General features: G+C 40.1%; 1 protein-coding gene across 1 annotated transcript; it reads left to right on the top strand.

The window, feature by feature from the left end:
* The first annotated feature begins 12,032 nt into the window (after positions 1 to 12,032).
* LOC133914049 (probable WRKY transcription factor 14) lies at positions 12,033 to 16,775 on the top strand. The gene is made up of 3 exons (XM_062357207.1): positions 12,033 to 12,840; positions 13,769 to 13,909; positions 15,914 to 16,775. Exons 1-3 carry the CDS (start codon positions 12,383 to 12,385, stop codon positions 16,431 to 16,433), a joined length of 1,119 nt encoding a protein of 372 aa, XP_062213191.1. The 5' UTR covers positions 12,033 to 12,382; the 3' UTR covers positions 16,434 to 16,775.
* Positions 16,776 to 20,087: the final 3,312 nt, after the last annotated feature.

Raw genomic sequence — 20,087 nt, 5'->3', positions numbered from 1 at the left:
ATCAGGACTCCTAATTCAAACCAAACAGAACTTATAGATATGATTCGACTATGCCTTCTGATCTCCAAACTTTCTAACATATTTTTCCTAATTGACCACATAAACTCCTACACACACACGCACGCGCACGCGCACACACAGGAGTATCCTTTATTACAGTTCGACCTTCTTTGTTTCAATTACGTACTCGACCCAAACATCTTGCTCGCATACCGTCTGCTTGATCCGAATATCTACTTGAAGAATGACTGCTCGGTTCAGTTACGTGCTCAAATTTGACCAATCACTACTCGGTCCAACCAGCTCCTCAGACTTAACGAACTTCTTGGTCTTGACCACATGGTTAGAGATCAATGTGGTCAAAGATCACATGCATTATCGAAGATCACCGTGGTCGCCTGGTTGAAGATCACCGTGGTCGTCGGGTTGAGTATCATCATGGTCGCCTGGTTGAAGACCACATTGGTCGGAGACCACCTTAGCTAGAGACCATCTGCTTGGGTCGACCACTCTCATGAATTTGACCCGGTCCAAAAATATCTCATTAAGCCAATCATCACTGTAATGGCCACTATATATGCTAAATCTTGTCATCAACGCATGTTCCCTATTTTTTTTGGTAAAGTTTACTTATCAAAAAATAATTGTATGATAGATCCGGTACAAACAATGTGTTACCTCTCCTCTTACCTTTCATAGGACGATGATCAAGACATCCACCTTAGATGCTCCTTAGGGCGATGACAAGCAAAACATGTGAAAGATTACCCTTTGATTTACCAGAAGCGGAGGAAGAAAATGGAACCCAACCATACATGTCCCCCGATTATAACCTACATCACACCTGCTCTAAGCATCTTGCCATACACTAGGATAGTATTTCTTCAAGTATCGTTCGTTAATAACTTTATGCAATTTCTCCCATTGCAAGGTTTCTAACAAATAAGAATTTCTAGGGACGATTCGTACAACTCTGTATGGCCCTTTCTAGCTCAGAGACCACTTGTCAAACCTATTGTCTTTTAATCTAATCAATAGGATAGTCTTCCACACAAGATCCCTAATTTGAAATGGCTTCATTTTTACTTTCTTACTGTAGGCTTTGACTACTCTTAATTTATCCGTCTCAATTTCTCTCAAAGCCTATAACCTTTCATCTGTCACTTCATCAATCCTGTCTATAATTAGATCATAATAATCCATAGTCGACAGATTATTCTGCTCGGTCAGCCTCAAAGCACTAAGTTTATATGTCATTATTTTAGTATCACCATGCCTAGAAATATTGTGTGCCAATAAAGTCTCCCATAGAACTCCATGCCATATTTTAGGGTGCTCCTCTATTTTCTTCTTGATAAGCTTAAAAAAAATTATTAGTAGACTTGGCCTGACCATTGTCCTGAGCTTAATATGGAGATGAATTGAGAAGCTTAATTTTCAATGATTCGGCAAATTAACATACTATCGGGGTTGATCTCAGACAATGAATCCGGGGTATACGTGATGACGGGCACGTTGATCTACATTTCTTGTGGGTTTGTATTGAAAGAACTCAAGAACACAAGGATTTATCTAGGTTCAGGTCTCCTGTAGGATAATAGTCCTATGTCCTATGTATTTTCTTATGGATTAGGTGAACTTTTTATAGAGTGTTCTTCGTGCTTCCTACATGCCCGACCATCCCCTTTTATATACTAGGCAAAAAGGTATACATACAAACGGATCGTGACAAACGCCACGATAGACATACCCCTAACGAAGCCAACTACTCATAGCCCATCATGACGTCGGATAGGTATGTTTTCTATGCTTTGGTTGTCCTACATGTCCCGTCCCATCACCGAATGCCATCAATATCTCTAGCTAGGCCATCCCGTAGCATTAAATATTGCAGGACAGGTCACTGCACACGACGCCTGCTCACGGCAATACTCGCCGAAAGGGAGTGCCTGGGGAGGGAAAAACACTCAAGTGGATGACATCAAATATGATTTAACTTGTTAGGTGATTACCTGCTCTGCGACCAACAAGGGTTGGTCGTAGGTTTTTGCTCTGCGACCAGGGGACTGGTCGCAGGAGCCCTGTCCTGATCGCAAGGTGAAGACATAGTCCTGAGGGTATTTGCCCAATGGTTGACACGTGACAACGTGAGGCCCGCTGAGTTGGGCACCCCTTACCTATTACATCGACACGTACCTGATGTGACATGAATGAAGTATTTTGATATGTAGTTAAAAATTTTGGAATGCCGAATCTATAAATAATATACTCCAAAATAAAATCAATCATCTCCTTGTGTGTCATATTCTTAAGAGAAACAACTTTAGCCCACTTGGTGAAATAATTAGTAGCTACCAATATAAAGTGATGACTTTAGACGACGAAGAGTGTATTTGACCAATGAAATCCAAGCTCCATCCCTGAAACGACTATGATTTAATAATAGGATACATCACAGCAACATGAACTAATTGAATATCACCAAACTTTTGACATGCCTTGCATCCCTTATAATACCCGAAGCAATCATTAAACATAGTAGGCTAATAGAATCCAACTCTTTTCAATAACTACTTTATCTTGTGTGCCGATTAATGTGTGCCATATATCCCTTCATGTACCTCTCCATAGCAATTTTTGCTTGATCTGAATCCAAACACTTGAGAAGCAAACCATCTACAACTTGATGATATATATCATTATTCAACAATGCATATTTGAAGGCTTGTCAACCTTTCTATCAACAGTTTTGTTTGGATCATTCAAACAATCAATCAAAAATCTTCTGCAATCCTTCAACCTTTTCTCTCACTGGAGAAGATATAACCGAACCCAAGAGCTCATGTATGGCTATACAATGATTAACATTTTCATGCATCGGTTTTTCAATCACAAAGAATTTATCTCTATTAACTTGATAACCAGATACTTATTGTGCTAAGTCATTAGCTCTAAAATTATCATCTCTAGACGCATAATTGATAGCAAAATCATCCAAGATGGCAATGATGTCGAGACATTTGTCAAGATAACTATTTAGTGATGCGTCGAAATATTGATAATTACCGAAAACTTGTTGAACACATAGTAACGAATCACCAAAAGCTTTTATATTATTTACACCCATAGAATTCAAAATTTCTAATCCTAATAAGAGATTTATATTCGGCTTGGTTATTAGTTAAAAAATACTCCAAACGATAAGATGTTTCAAAAACAATACTTTAGGTGAAACAAAAATAAGACCAACACATTGTCCTACCCCACAAGTTAAACCATCAAAATAAAGCTCCCATGGTTTAATAGATATATAACTAACTTCTAAATCATACTTCTCATCAATCCGATGGTGAACACTAAAATCAGCTATGACTTGGCCTTTCATAGATTTCAAACCCTCGTTTGGATAGGCTTTTTTTTTCCAGCTTTTCTTTGAAAAAAGCCAGAAGCTATCCAAATGATTGTCTTCTGGTCTTGGCTTTCGATGGATTTTAGCTGGCTAAGGAAGTGGTTGTGGTTGAAATTAACTAAAAGCTTAGAAGCATGTTCTGGCTGATTTTTCTGGCTTTTGGGTGTGTTGAGAAGTTAAAAGTTCCTTATAAAAGCCAACAACCAAAACTCAATAGACATAACCATTTTCTCAGCTAGCCAGAAGCTCTGAATCTACAACCTATCCAAACAGGCCCAAATGCTCATAAGCTAAATCATACTCTATAAGTGCATAAGCCGATTTGCTAATTCTACCACTTAAAATTGGCATTTGCAACATATATTTAATCATATTGGTTTAACATGCTACTACACAAGCACTAGATAGTAAATAATGCCTTAGTTTCGTGCAAGCATAATACAGAGATAAGCACAATTTTTCAATAAAGATATAACTTGTCTCCACTTCCAAGAGACCTTGGCTCAAGTAGGTAATTGCGTACTCCTTGCCATAAACCGCTTGCGATAAAATAGTGCCGATCGTGTTCTTTCCCGTAGCAATATATAGCCAAAAAGGTAATCCAGCTTTAGGCACCTAAAGTACAGAAGAAATAGACAAATATTTCTTGATCTCATCGAATGCAAGTTGTTGTTCTACCCCCCCCCCCAACCCAAGCAAATTTGATCTCATTCTTTAATCGAAGTATTGGCGTAAAAACACTAACCTTTCTAGACAAGTTTGATATAAACCTTCTCAGGTAATTAACCTTACCCAAGAACTTTTGCATCTCTTTTACATGTAGGTGTTTGAACCTTTTATATAGCCTCTATTTTAGTATGATCTATTTCTATGCCTCTCTCATGTATTATAAAGCTTAAAACTTTCCAGCCGACACACCAAAAGCATATTTGAGTGGATTTATTTTAAAATTATAGTGACACATTCTTTCAAAGGCTAACCTCAAATCGGCTAAATGACAACCATCATCATCCGGTTTAACGACATTGTCATCAATGTATACTTCTAATATAATCCTAAGCAAGTCATGAAAGATTAAATTCATAGCCCTTTGATAAGTAGCACTGATATTTTTTAACCCAAACGTCATGACCACCAACTCAAATAATCCGACAAAACCAGGACAACGAAAAGCCATTTTAGCCACATCTTCTTTGGTCATAAAAATTTAATTATAACCAGCATTATCATAAAAAACTAATCATTCTATATCCTAAAGCATCATTAATTAATATGTCGGCTATAGGCATATGATATTCATCTTTAGGAGTAGTTCTATTCAAATCTCTAAAATCAATGCAAATTCGCAACTTACCGCTACTCTTCTTCTCAACCAAGACGATATTGGAGATCCAATCCGCATATCTGCATGGCCTAATAAACCTAGCTTCGAATAATCGGTCTATCTCCTCTTTAATCCGATCATACATACTATGATTAAACCTCCTAGGTGTCTGTTTATAAGGCCTAAATCCCACTTTAATAGGTAATCGATGTTCTACCAACTCTTGATCGAGTCCTGACATCTCGTGATACTTCCAAGCAAAATAATCGATATATTCTCAAAGCAACTTGATTACTCTAGCCTTGTAATCGGTTTTCATATTTTTGTTTACAAATATCAGCCTTGGTACAATACCATCACCTATATCAACCTTATCTAATGGATCAACCGACGAAAAACCTTGACCTAACTTATCTAACTCATCTAAGTCCTCAATGGCTAAACGATATTGTTCCATAAGCTTTTGCAGCCATTCCAAATTTCTATCTCGACTCATTGATACATCACATCATTTAACTAATTATCACAAACCGACCTTATGACCACAGGCACAAGACTATCCTTAGAGACACCAAGAAAGTCATAATCCGAAAGATATAGTCCCGATAGGCACTTGGCATTGCCATATCTCCAATCGGCTGAAGCATCGACCAAAGCAATATAAGCCGAAATATCCGCGTGTACCACTTCTACATCATTGTCTATCCATTGAATAAATAATTGATGCAAAGTAAAGGGAACACAACCATTCGCATGAATCTAATCGTGTCCAAGAATAACACTATAATTACCTTGTACATCGATGACAAAGAAGGTAGGGAATAATGTCTTGCTTCCAATGGTAAGTTTCATAGAAATAACACATTTGGCCTCATTAGAATGACCCGCGAACCTATTGAGTACCAAGTTAGTATTTATTAATTCATCATCATCTCTGCCAAGCTTCTTGAAAATTGAATACGACATCAAATTCATTGCTGCTTTACCATCAACTAGCATCCTTGAAATTAGCTTCATGCTGATATGGCCTTTAACATATAACGATTTCAAATGTCGATCTACCTCTTTGGGCTTTTCAAAGACAGCCTCTCTCGGTCCCAAGTTTAATTGAGCCACTGCACCTTCATCTGCAGCACGGAACTCCGAAGGTATCATGAAAATCATATTGATATTCATACCTTCGGTTGGCGAGACATCACTAGCATGCACTGGTGAATCACTATAATCAAGTAACTCTTCATCTTCATCACTATTAGGAACAAGTGTTAGCATTGGTGCAGAAGCTGGCATAGAAGCTATCATATGGGCCGCTGCAGTGCCTTGCTTCTGCTTCCATTCCTGTCTCACATGCTGCATTAGTTTTACCTCATTGAATGTAACATCTTGTAACATTTTAGCTTGTTGCTCTATTAATTCTTGATTGCGCAGCCGTTGCAATCTTCTCTTCTTTGTATGGGACAAGCCTAAAGGAGACCATCTTAGTTGTAGGTATTTAGAAAGTTTCTTGTTGTTGCTCGCTTCATGATCATTAGTTTCTGGACTATTTTGGACAGTAGTGCTCATATGTTTAAATTTGACCAAATTATTTCTAATGACAATCAGTCATTTACCAAGCTCTTTGGTAGCCACTTCTATTGAACTGATCCCAATAATATCAGCAGTAGTGATCCTTATTTTATCAACATTAGGATTTGCAATCTGAGTAGAAACACTGCTCTCTTTGGCCTTGTATATTTTCTTTAGATTTTAGCATGTGGAACATCACTAGACCAATTTATATACCACAATCAGTCATGGACAGATTCTATCAAATACCGACCTCTATGGTGCTGCCCATCCCAGATGAAAAGGAGCAAATTGCATCGGAGGAGGCAACGACATCCACATACCATCATAGCCCCACGTTGGCAAGGAGGAAAGGGCATTAGAGGGAACATCCACGACAATGGCGGTGACGGACTAAGTAGTGGGCAAATGGCAACAACACGGTCCTCCCTTGGTTGATGATGAATATGCACCCCTTGCCTTGAAGGTGATCTTGGCCGCTTAAACCCTCTTGGCCAATTCATATGTGCTTAGATGGCCTTGTCCTTCTCATATTTGGACAAGAGTTGCTTGAAGGTGGGCTTGAATTTCTCAACCTTGTCATGTCTCTCCACCTCATTGACTTTCCACTTGCCAACCTTTGGCTCTTTGGCTTGATCATCATTGGCTTAGCATTATTATGCCCCCGACAGTTGAAGTGTTCATCACAATCTTGATGGATTCCCTGCCTTCCGAAGGTTTCTCAAGTAACACCTCTCTTAACAAGTTTTTATTCTTCCCCAAAGGTTTAGGTCTTTGTTCACCAATGATTACATTTAACCTTTAATTGATTCGGCTTAGTTGGCTGAATTAAGATGCTCTTGTCTTGGAGATCAACCACATTAACCGGGAATGGTTGCTTGTCCACTTGCATCTCCGTAAATTTCAATCATCCTTCATTAATGGCTGATTGAATTTGTTGACGAAAAATATTGCAATCATTAGTCGCATGAGAATAAAAATTATTCCATTTGCAATAAGCTTGCCTCTTCAATTCATCTAATGGCGGAATTACATGACCATGAGATATCTTAATTTGCTTTCCTTGTAGCATGTAATAAAAAATTCTATCGCACTTTTCTACATCAAAAGTAAATTTGATTTCTTCTTGCTGATTCTTAGGAGCAAACGAATGGTTTAGACTTAGAAGACCAAGCCCATTCGGCCACACACACATCAACATCACCATCGTCTGAATTTACAGATTCGTAAAGCATGTGAACATTAGGACGATTGACTCTTATTTTGTCATTTGATCTTTGAAAACTTCTTGACTCTTTAGCCTGGCTCTCCTGTGCCAGAGCTCTTTGCAAGACTTGACTAACATCATGAAAATCATAACCTTTTAGCTTTTCCTTAAGATGCGACAATAAACCCGAGTAAGCTAATTTGGCTAAGTCTCTTTCAGAAATTGTCAAGTTAAAACATCTATTCTTTGTATCCCTAAATCTAGCTCCTAATATAATCAGCAATAGGTTATTGTATTTTTATTTAACCAACATCAGATGTGAAAGTCTCAATTCAGTGTCAGCACTATAAAAATATTCATGAAATATTTCTTCTAGTTAAGACCATACATATACATAATTAGAAGTAAGGGATGTAAACCATGTAAAAAGCAGTTCCAAATAATGACAAAGGAAATAATCTATTTTTCAGGATATCATTGGAACTAGCTTCACCCAATTGCGCAAGGAATTGATCCACATGCTTCCTAGTGGTTCTATTATCTTCCCCGGTGAATTTCACAAAATCGGGAATTTTGAAACCACGGTGTATGGGATTATGTCATAGTACTTGGGATATATCTTTTATATGCACGAGCTTTTCTTCTAATCTCCATGTCAAATTGTTCTCTTAGCACAGTAGCTACTTATTCTCATATGATTTCAGCATAATCGACCACAGGTCGAGCAGGGTTAACTATTGGATGAAGCTATGATGTAGGTAAATTCGGTGTATGGGAAGTAACAGAAGGTGGCCCATAAGGGATACCTGACTCTTGCGGTGGTATAGGCAGAATACTATATGCTATGTTTTGGTCATACGGTGTTTGCATATTAGGATAACTTTTGGCTCTATAAGGTTGAGCCGAAGTTGAAGCATGGTGATTAAAATATGATGTTTGATACAAGTTTTATGTCATATTAGTTTTAATAGCATGAGAAGTGACATGATTAGATGTAACACTACCCATATAATTTTGGTCAACATGAGGGTTATTCACGACAGCATAAGGATTTGAAGCATTAGCATTACTAGCAATAGGTTCCTTCAAACCTTGTTCCTCATGTATTTGTAAAAATAAAGGTCGAATCCTCTCAGCCAACGTATCCTCAACCATCTTTTGGATGGTATTAGCCATAGTTGCACCGACAGATTGATAGATCATATTAACAACATCTTCATGCGAGGGATGGCGTTGAGCACTTATAGTGGCTGGTACCTTAGGGTTTTTGATGGCAGACGACGAAGAATCTTTTTCTTGAACACACCTTGCTGAGTTTTTATGTAGCACGGGAGGAGTTGTCGCCGACGTTGCTCTAAGTTGGCCTCGATCGCTAGATGCGCTTTTACCAACAATTTGTCGTAGGACGCCATGATGATGTTATTTTTGTCAATCTCTTAAGTAGACATGTCTAGGGCTTTAGAATTCGATTAGAGGATAGCCGAAAGTCTTCTTCCCTAGTGGAAGCACCAAAAAGTGTGTTAACGAGAAAAGATGCCACACGCCAAACACTGAGCACCTCATGTGCAATCCTGGACCAAAAGTTCTGACCAGGATAATCGGCAGATTAGAAGTTCCGACGTTAACTATTTGATAGGCAGCGCCTAGGAAACCATAGTCGTGGTGCCATGCCGTTGGACCTTCGTCGTCACCCACACTCGGGAGGGACACCGTCAGAGTGCAGATGACTGGCGACTTGTCCTTGGTCATCAAGATCAAGAACGAGTAGCAGCAGGAGGGAGAGGAAAAATGGACGGGACTACAAGAGCTAGGTAAAAAGATAGATGCATTGCATTTTTGATCGATTGTAATTCTACGATTGCTGCAAATGGACAAAAACATGCTCATGACTGAGAATGTGGTATTTTAAAATATTTTACACCCTACAGGTGGTACAACTTTACCCACAAGACTCGAGGACCATACGGCTTGAGTGACCACATAAGTCCACCTAAGGGGTACTCGTGTCAACCTTTCCCAATAAGCCCCAACCATTTGAATTAGACATTGCTCGGTGCGGAGCCCACTTAGGTTAACTCTCGGAGTAACCTCAAGTGTCTCTTACAAGCCTGCCTGCTCACACCGTCGATGTGCAATCTCAAATGATTAAAGCTACAGAGGTATTCAGCTTATCTTACCATTAGATCGATATGTGGTAAGAATTGTAAGTGCAAGAGCCAACTGTAACAAAGATTGATGCTTAAGCGACGTAAGCGGTCTACTATGTCTGGGTTCCTCTGCCGACCTACCTCGGGGAACTCCACATCAGGACAGGAGAAACACCTTTAACACCGTCCGCATCTAGCCTTATCCTCACTACTCAACCAACCAATACCATCAACCCAACATTGTTATCAAAGTGACAGTAATTAAAGCTTATAGCTCACGAACAAGGTTGAACCACTGCGTGACTTCTACCGAAGAATCTATGCATGGCTAAGCATTTCGGTTAACTTTTAAACTAGACCATCATCAAGTTAAACCCCATACAAGGAGATGGACCATCAATAACTTAAGATAGTGTATAATGCATCAACATAGGTTCTACCCAAACAAGACTCGACATCGACTCAATAGCATGAATAACATATATAAAACATATTTTATCACATTAGACGCATATGATCTAAATTAATGGGAGAAACAAGCTTAGATGCTTGCCTTACTACTCAGATGGCTGCCTGATGCTACCAACACAGAATTCATAGAACCCGTGTCTCGATGTCACCTTCAACCACACCCGCATCATGCTCCGGAACCTCATTCACTAAAGAAGATCACATGCAATGATGAGCATGAATGAGGCACAATAATGTATGCTACGATATGCATAACAACAAGCTAAAAGTGCAAGACATGTAAAATAATAGCAATTTTTGCGATCTAAACAATGTTAAAAATCTAAAAGGAGGCCGGAGACTCCAGGTTGAACTCGAAACCTCCAGGTTGTACTCCAGACGGGGGTTCTCTGCTAAATCTAAATCGAATTAACCTAGACCGCCTCCAGGTTTAACCCGGATTATCCATGTTAGAGGGATTATCTGGGTGAGGCTCCAAGCAAGGGTGCTCGATTAAAAGCACCGTGAATTACCCGGACCCTCCTAGTTTAACCTGGACTATCTGGGTTTAACCTGGACTTGCGCTTCTCGATGATCTTCCTCGGCCGATTTGACTCGCATGTTAAATCTATCCTATATAAACATATATATATATATATATATATATATATATATATATATATAGATACACACACTATACAAAGGGTTTTAGACTCAACTTGCACTCTAAACCTAACGATTTTCAAGCACAATTCATCGGGGTTTTCATTGGGCTACCTAGACTATCCGGGTTCCACTCGGACTATCCAGGTTATCCAGAGAGGTTGCTTCGAGGAGGAAAACTCGGCCGATTTGATTTGCTAGCCTCTCCAAACCAAAGGGAAATATGTTTAAAATAGTTCATAGAGTCTAGAACTCACTTACTAACCTAGCAACACGATTCATAGCACAAATCTCACCATAATCCTCTCTTTTTACTCAAAAGCTTAAGAACTAGAAAATTCCACAAACTTAGCTCCAAACTCGAAATCAACCCACCAATTCACGTATTATTGCCAAGGAAAGCCTAAGGGACTTACCCACGGTGCTTGTGGAGGTTGGTGACCACCGGGTGATGAAGGAAACAAAGAAATCGTTTGGGAAGAGGAGCCCAACCGTGGTTCCTCGTGCTTCAAGCAAAAACATCAAGAATGACTCGAATCTTTCAGGAAAATAAAAATAAATTGGATGGATGAGATGCTTAGGAGCTAGTGATTGCGTGAATATCACATGCGTGTCTCGATTCGGCTTCTAGAGGGAGGAATCGAGGGAGAAAGAGAGAGGGCTTGAGAGAGAGAGAGGGCTGCTCTCTCCTTGGCCGGTTGGAAATGGGAGAAGGAGAGAGAGAGCATGGTGGGAGTGAGGGAGTGGATGGGGGTTGCTACCCAAGAGGAGATGGGGTTGTTGGCTACCTATATGGGTCCCACATGCTAGAGAAAGAAGTCTGTTTCAACTGCAAATTTATTTCTTTCTATCCAATTGATTTAAAATCAAGTGCTCTAATGCCTCGAAACAAAATTACTCAAAATTAAACCTAATGCTTACGAAGCATGATTAGACTTAATTATATAATTATGGCTTTAGGACGTGCTATTAACCAACTCCTTGGTCTTAACCACTTGGTCAGAGATCACCATGGCCGAAGATCTTCGTGGACGCCTGGTCGAAGATCATGTGGCTGCCTGGTGAAGTATCACTGTAGTCGCTTGATCGAATCACCGTGGTCGCTTAGTCGAAGATCACCTTAATCAAAGACCACCTGTTTGATTCGATCCACTCCCGCACATTTAATTTAATCTAAAAATATCATATTAAATCAATCATAGCTATAATAACCGCTATATATATAAAATCTTATCATCAACCAGAGCCATCGGTCCTAACCGAGAGATGGATGGATGGCCACCGTCTCTTCTCCTTGACATCGAGTCTCCGTGAACTGTGGTGCAATGAGCTGCCCACAGTTGGTATGAACAGTTCCTGGAGCTGTAGCCTGTGCCCAAATAAATACAGATCGTTTGGCCTCACCTCAGCTTGTGACTGAAAAGACGCACGCACACACTCTTACTAGAATCTAAAAACATCCCATCCATTTATCTCCCCCCGCTCTCCTTCTGCTCATGCATCTGAGAAGGAGAGAGAAGCTAGTAGTGTGTGCATGATTGACTGTATGTACATTGACTGCTCAAGCCATCTAGCAGGTAGTGGAAAGTAGATAGAGTGAGCACACCACTGTGGATATGGAGGAGGCCAACGCCGGCACTGCACAGGGCGACCTCGCCGACGTCGTCGCCCGTGCCAGTGCAATGGCCGCACTGCCCTCAACGAGTCACCGGCCACCCCCTCCCTCTCCTGCAGCAGATCACATATCGTCTGCTGCAATGGCTGGCCACATCATGATCCCCTACGAGGAGGACAGGCGGCTTGCTGCTGTGAGCATCGATTGTGGCGACGCGGTGATGTTCCAGGCGCCATCGACGGTCGATCCATACCTGTCGACTGCGAGTGCGACGGCGCCGCGCGGCGAGTACTGGCGGCTGCCGCCGGCGCCGCAGCAGTTGGCGGTCCAGATCTCCCAGCACGCCTGCTACGGTGGCGACGTGGTGATGGGTGGTGCCGCCGCTGATATTGACGGCGACGACGCCATAAGGATCTCGCCAGTGACGCCACCTGCTGCTGCTCATCAAATGATGAAGAGGTTAACTATCTTTTGTGGTTTTCTGGGATTGTTCTTCTTTCCTCGATCCATCCTTTCAACAGATTCCTAAGGGACTTGCTTGATTCGCCATTCCCTTCTCAATCCCTCACCTTCTCTACTATTAGTTCATGTCAATGCATGGCTTCTTTCGTGGTCTCTGATTTGGAAATTGTTACAGTATCTTGGACAAATCGATATATACTTCATGAGGGTTTTGAACTGCCATTTACTTTTGGAGAGTGGTTATGTGCAATCAAATGCTTTGGGTTGTAATATATGTAAGCTTAATAGCTTAGAGTTCCGGTGCTAGCTTTAGTTTTTCCTTTTCTTTTGTCCCTTGTATTTTTTCTTTTACCCTCGACTAATCAATACATGCCAGCTTTACTAGATCTTTCACAAAAATATAAGCCAAAACTGGTTTGGACAGTTCTTTTTATTAAATGGCGTCAAACTCTTTATATCTAAAAAAACTTCACATAAGGGTGTATTTCTTGAGGATTTGGTCCTCCTGAGTATTAATTATAAGCTAGTTGAGTTAAATCGATCCTTGTCATTTGATGCATATATATGCTGGTTGTTGTTTTTTCCCTCGTTCAAGGTTTCTTCCTTTTTTACTTTTCGAGAGGCTCCTGCGACGTTTCAACAGGAGCTAGTAGCTGCTATCAACTAACTGGGACAACGAGATATTCTCTCCTTTAGCTACTAGTATGTGTTAATATCTAAGACAAGTATCTCAAATCAGAGTTTCCCTTTGGTTCATGCAAGCTGACATGTGTACTCATCTATGCATTATATATAATCTTGGAAATGTGTAAGCTGATATGTGTACGTGTTCCTTATTTCCCACAATGGCACATTATTCATCAATTTTTTTCATATGTATGATCCTGAATTTATGCCTGAAAGTTTAAATCTATATATGCTGCAGAAAGAACGAGGCGAAGAAGGTGGTGTGTATCCCGGCGCTACCGGCGACAAGCAGCCGGCCAGGAGGAGAGGTGATTCCGTCTGATCTTTGGGCGTGGAGGAAGTACGGCCAGAAACCCATCAAGGGCTCGCCTTACCCAAGGTGCCTATTTTTACTTATGTTTTTTTGTTATTGGCAAACAGACACCAATTTGTGCGTATTAATGGTCCAAATAATACTTATCAACATCAGATCTCTTTCTTTGGTGCTGCTTACATTCCTTACCCTTCTTTTTCCGAAAATGATTGCTGTCTTTATGTTGCACAGATGTCCTAATAGTGGCGATTTTATTGATATGCACTGCTCATGTGTGCAGGTATACATCAGCATCATGGCAAGAGCCAAAAAATAAAATAAAAATCATGGCCATCTTAGATAAGGGGCAGCTCCACTATTCCTTGGTTACGACTTCTTAATTGGTCCAGCAAATATGCATTTAGATGACAACATATTCACAGCTTCCTCTGGTCTGATTCTACTTGTCTGTTAGGACACTGACACAGTCTCTAATGCTCAGTTTCTAATCCTAATTTTCTAACTATATACTACTACTAAAAAATAATAAAAATGGCATCGAGAAACTATGTAGGAAGAATATATATATTATTATCATTTCCATAAATCTAACTAGTTTTATGTATAGGAATGCACGGTCAAAGTTCTTACTTCTGTTTGGACCAGAAATAGTACCCAAAATCCTCATTTAGATCACTCGGTCATCACTAACAAGGTCACGAAAAGAGTGAGTGGGGGCAATGTAATCCAGAGTTAGATAATCTTAGCATGGGCTTCAAGGACAATTGGGCGGCCTAAGCTGTCAATATTTGTGGATTTCATCGTTTTGTCAATTGAATCGGTTCCCTTGTCCTATATATTTAATATGGGTCAAATTAAGATAGCTAGGTCTATGCAAATTAAATTAGTATCTATGTCAGAGAAGACAACATCGCAGTTCTAATGAGACAAATATATGTGCGTCTAATTGATTCTCTACCCCTATTTGGATGCCTTAGCGCGCTTCCAGTTGATCAAATTGTGTAAAGCTTGTGGAAGTCATAAGATTTAACAAGATGATCACATGAATCAGATGCTTTGTCTATTGCAATAGGAAAGGTTTACGGTAAAATATCTGAAAACTAAGGATGTTTATATTAACAAGAGGGGTGGTTCTCTTTATCTGAAGACCAAGGATAACCGCAAAACTCCTTTCTTTGGCTCGTTAGATTCCCTATATAGTCTTTTGAATCTTACAATCCTTTAATGTTTCTTGTACACATAATCTCTTTCGTTGCTCTTTTTATATTTATATGTATATATATCCCGAAGGGGAAAACCCTACGGTTTTTAGTCAAAAGATCGTGTATTCACAATTTATTCTAGTTTAGTTTTACCTAGTTTATGAGAAAATAATTTTGCATCAAAGGTCAGCCCAAGTGTTTATGTTGAGTCTTCAGCTTAATTCAAATCTCAAATCGATAAATATAGTGAAGTTGTATCTGCCCTATTAAACTTTTTTGCGCATAGATAAATTTGATAAGTTCATTAATTGTGCGGTTGCTTCGAAAATTCAAATATGTGCTTACAGTTTTATTTTTTGTCAATAATACTATTCTGTATGTCCTCGGAAATACAACAGCTAGCCCTCCTCGGAAATACAACAAAATATGTAAGTGCAGTCATTTTCAGCAAACAAAGATAACTGTAAATATTACAATGACTTTTGGTAAAGACAAGATAAGTTAGTCTAGCAACCAATTATCTGGCTTAGTAAAGTTTGCATTAATCTATTTTGATCCCAAGCTGTGCTTCTTTTCAAAGTAATGTTCTACATCCGCAGATATACGTTAGCCCATTAAAGTGCAATTTGACCTTTTTTATGCCACCTTAAATTTGATTAATCTGATAATGTAGTGCCTTAGAATTCTGATACATTTGCTCATTTTGTGTGCTAATTTATAGAAACAGATATAATTTTCGTATGTTTTTTTACCAAATCTGAAACAATCTTTTTCTCTATGTGCCTTCATTGAATTGAAAAAGGTTATCTGTAGAATTTCCATTAGTTAGTTGCTGTGGTTAAGTGACACTCACATTTTTACTTTGCAGAGGTTACTACAGATGTAGCAGCTCCAAGGGGTGTATGGCGAGGAAGCAAGTGGAGCGCAACCGCAGTGACCCGAACATGCTGGTGATCACCTACACAGCAGAACACAACCACCCTTGGCCAATGCAGCGCAATGTACTTGCCGGATACTCCCGCCCTCACACTCAAGTGACCACCAATTGCAAGAAGAAGAACAGCTGCAGGGTCGATCCGACAAGTTCCTCGTCATCGTCATCAAAGAACGTCAACTATTATTCCAAGCAGAATGAGATCGTGGATGGCGACCTTGGCTGCCAACAGCCGACAACGAACGCGATGGAAGGTAATGCGTCTGGGTATGGTGCCTACACCATCAGTGCTCTTGGCAGGGAGGGTGTTGTGATGCATGAGCCGACCAGTTGCGATGGCATCCAAGCTGCAGATGAGGTTTTCGCAGAGCTGGAGGAATTGGATCCTAGTAATATTCCTGTGAATGCAAACATCTACTCTAGAGGGGTAAGTTACGAGTGGCACAAGTTCTGATCGATCAAGCAGGCCGAAAGGTATAAGCAAGGCTACAATATATGGCACACATCTGCTCGTATGACTATAGGTTACAAGCTAGTACGATCAAGTTTTACTTGATTAATTGGTGTGACAAAATAATATATCGATCATGTGTTTATGATTAATTCACAGCTAATATATATTTAGAAAATAAGCAAAAATAAAACATAGGCCTCTGTAGTATTGTTTTCTTCATCATTTTATCCTATATATATATATGCATGCGTGAAGTTTTTTACCACATGTATCTATTCAGATTCAAGTATGCCGTACATATGTATATTCTGACTGCCTCTTTTTGGGAAGTATGTGACCTGATCTCGTCGACATGGTTCTGAAGTACTGCTACAGCTTTCTAATGAATGTTTATTCCAGAAATATAATGAATATTCTGTTCATGCAAATAATTATGTAAACAACCTTCTGACTAGATTCTATCCGAAGTTTTTGAAAAATATCTGTATAGGTGGTGTATGAGCCCATTTAAACCCTTCCCGTACCACACTTTTGATAATTGGTACAATGAATCAGTAAATGCTATTTCATGGTCTCAGGAAAATTATGTTTTGTTTCTTAGCATATATATGTAAGCATCCAAGGAAACATATTATTATTTTATCATACAAACGTTGCTAGGCGAAACACATATGCCAAAGCAAATTGAGAATGAAAAAACATTATGTGCACGCCCACTGCTGTAGGTTTTTTTTTTGTATCTGTGTAATAATTTTGTCTTAGCCACTAGGAAGGTGTAAGGAGTGGTTCACGTATAAAATACAATCATTAATTGAACTCTAGCTGGGATGGCGTTGGTGGTACACACTAATCTGGTGTGCTAGCTTATATATGAATTCGGTCATATGATTGTTATAAGTACATGTCCATAGAATATATCTTTCTTGAGTAGCGAAATGAGACGATCAGTCAAATATTGTACCGTTTGATGAACGAACCTGTTAGTTATATATATGATGACTCAATTATATTGTGGCCTTATATTTGTCACCATATTTTTTTGTTGGGAGGAAAGCTTGAATTGCTTTCATTGAGAACCAATCGCTATTTTTTTTTGCCAATCGCTCTTTTTTTTTGTAATTTATATAAGACGAAAAACTCCGCCCAATGTTAAATTAGAATAGGTCGTATTTGGCTTCAATTGATTTTGAAATGTTAAGTTGTATCAAATAGTCGATGGAATTTCAGCCGAATTAATGCCATAAACTTGAATGGATTGGAATGTGTGAGTACGTATATAGTTATCGCCACTCATGCAATTAAAGGTTAAGAAATCCTTAAACAGAAAAAGGAAACAAACTATATCTGTAGCTTTGTGGCTTGTGTCTAGTTAGAGCTGCAGTGCCCAGCTGTCCTAAATTAGCCATGGCACACTCAAGCTTTTCTCTGCTGCGACCAGAGAATTGTGAGCAGAAATCATGGCAAGAAGGTATTGCCACACTGAGTTGGCCGCTAACGGACATGCAGATCTGTGGTAGACCCAGCTCGCGATTGTGCTATACACGCGCACATGCATTTGCACTTTTGCCGTGTAGGTGAATTGAGTAAAGTACACGCAGTCATCACGCCGACCGGGCCGGCCGTGGACAACGATGACGTGACAAGTCAAGGAAAGTGGAGGATGCATTTCTCCTATTTAAAAAAAAGTAGATAATGAGTCTTGCACAAAACTCATAAGTCCCGTGCTCACATGGGTCCCTGTGTAGCTAATGAGTCTCGCACTCCTGTGTTGATCTCACATCTAACCTGAATCCCACGCCCACCTAAATCCCGCGCCAACGTGAATCCCACGCTTTGGTCGTGCATGGGCAACAACGATGAAACCAACAGGCATTGGAAGCAACATGGCGGCTCTCCCTTCTGCACCGCGCCCATCGTCCCCCATCTCTTTGGTCATTCCACACCCCGCTTCGTCGCTATGCCAGCGCGGGGTCGAGTGCGAGGTGCAGGGCCACAGCGAGCATCGCAGGATTATGTCGAGGCCGCATCCTAGTTGAGGCCAATGTGGGAGCCTTAGGGGACAATGCGGGCACGCAAGGGAAGCAGAAGCAATGGTGATGGGGAAGGCAGATGGAGAGGTCAACGGAGGCCCTCACGAAGGGGAAAACATGCTTTCGCCACCTAATAGGGATGCAACATGTTGAGTTCATCGCCACCCCCTCCTTTCTCGATTACCTCGCTCCATTCCCCTCTTGCACATTTTCTAATCCTGCTCATCTCTTTTGCCCCATCCCATAGGCATACGAAGACCAAAAAGTGGTCTCTGACGAGGTTATCCACTGGGTGGATGCCGTCATCCTCCTCCTCGGGGAGCACAGGGCAGCGGCAGCTAACACTAGGCGGGCCGCAGCTTGGATATGAGGGGTGTTGGCCCAGATTTCGCTGGTGAGGGTGAGAGTGGATGGGTGGGGAAGGTGCCCTCTTCTCTGATGCCCCTGTCCATCGCCGACGCTATCGTCCTTCGCCGTCCAGACAAGGGTGGCAACTTCCTTTCATGACCTCCTCCTTTTCTCCTCTCCAGATTCACACACACTATTATTTTTTGTTCCTTTCCTATGTGGAAAAAAGAAGAGCCTTGGTGATTTGAGAAAGACAACGCACTGAGGAAGAGATGGGCGGGTTAGCAGGATATGGTGATTGTGGCGTCGTCGAAGACTGGTATGAGCAGCAACATACCATGGCTGGAATCTCTTTTTCTCTGTATGTTTTTTGCATTGCTGCTGGTAGCTAATTAGGATGATATGTTTGTAGTGTTACTACATTCATTAGATAGCTTCAATTTAAATGGAAATGATTTGCCTGTCACATCTTTTAACTATACCCTTTGACTTTGTATTTCCTGGAATACATTGTTTGACGAGGGAACTGATAATTCCTGATGTGTGAAATGTTATTATGCATTTGATATGATTTAGCATATGAAGTTTTGCGTATGAATATAATTTAATATGCATCGGTTTACTTTTACTATTATTCTGTAGTATTTTCATGGTTTTTCATAAAAGATAACTATGATCTTCTATTTTAGAGGATGCTTTGTTTGTAAACATTATGATAATGTGAGGGTGCATTTTTGTTTTACAGGTCTGTGAGGAGAGGCTACAGTGGTTGTGTGGCTCTAAAAGAATTAGAGATGATAAATGGTTCTGTCCCTCACTTTACGTCTCCCCTTAAGCATTTCTCATCTAATCCAAAATTGCCGTTCTATGCTGATGTTGTGTAGAATTTGAATGGAGTTCGCTTTGATGAACATCTTCCAGTTTGCATTTGGCTTCTATCAAGCTCATCTGGCTGCTTAGTCTATAATTTTCAAGGCAGGCCTCTCTTTAATAGGTGATAAAAAAATGTAATAACATTCTTCTTTTTTATGTGCTTATATAAAATTGTGAAATACTGGCATGATGTTTATTTGTGTTTAGTTATGTACCATTTACCTCTGAAGAGGTTGTTCTGAGACATTATTACGGTATTAAAAGAATTGATTGAGATGCGCCTAAAACGAGCAGGCATATTAGTGAGGCAATAGTTCTTCTTTATGAATTATTTGCAAATCACAATTTCGCAAACAGTCTTGTGCTCTTTTTACTTGACTTTCATATGCTCAGATCTTTGTCC

Source organism: Phragmites australis, chromosome 4 (genome assembly GCF_958298935.1).
Source record: "Phragmites australis chromosome 4, lpPhrAust1.1, whole genome shotgun sequence".
NCBI classification, from domain to species: domain Eukaryota; kingdom Viridiplantae; phylum Streptophyta; class Magnoliopsida; order Poales; family Poaceae; genus Phragmites; species Phragmites australis.
Note: the sequence above shows the minus strand (reverse complement) of the source record. Positions and strands in the feature narration are given on the sequence as shown.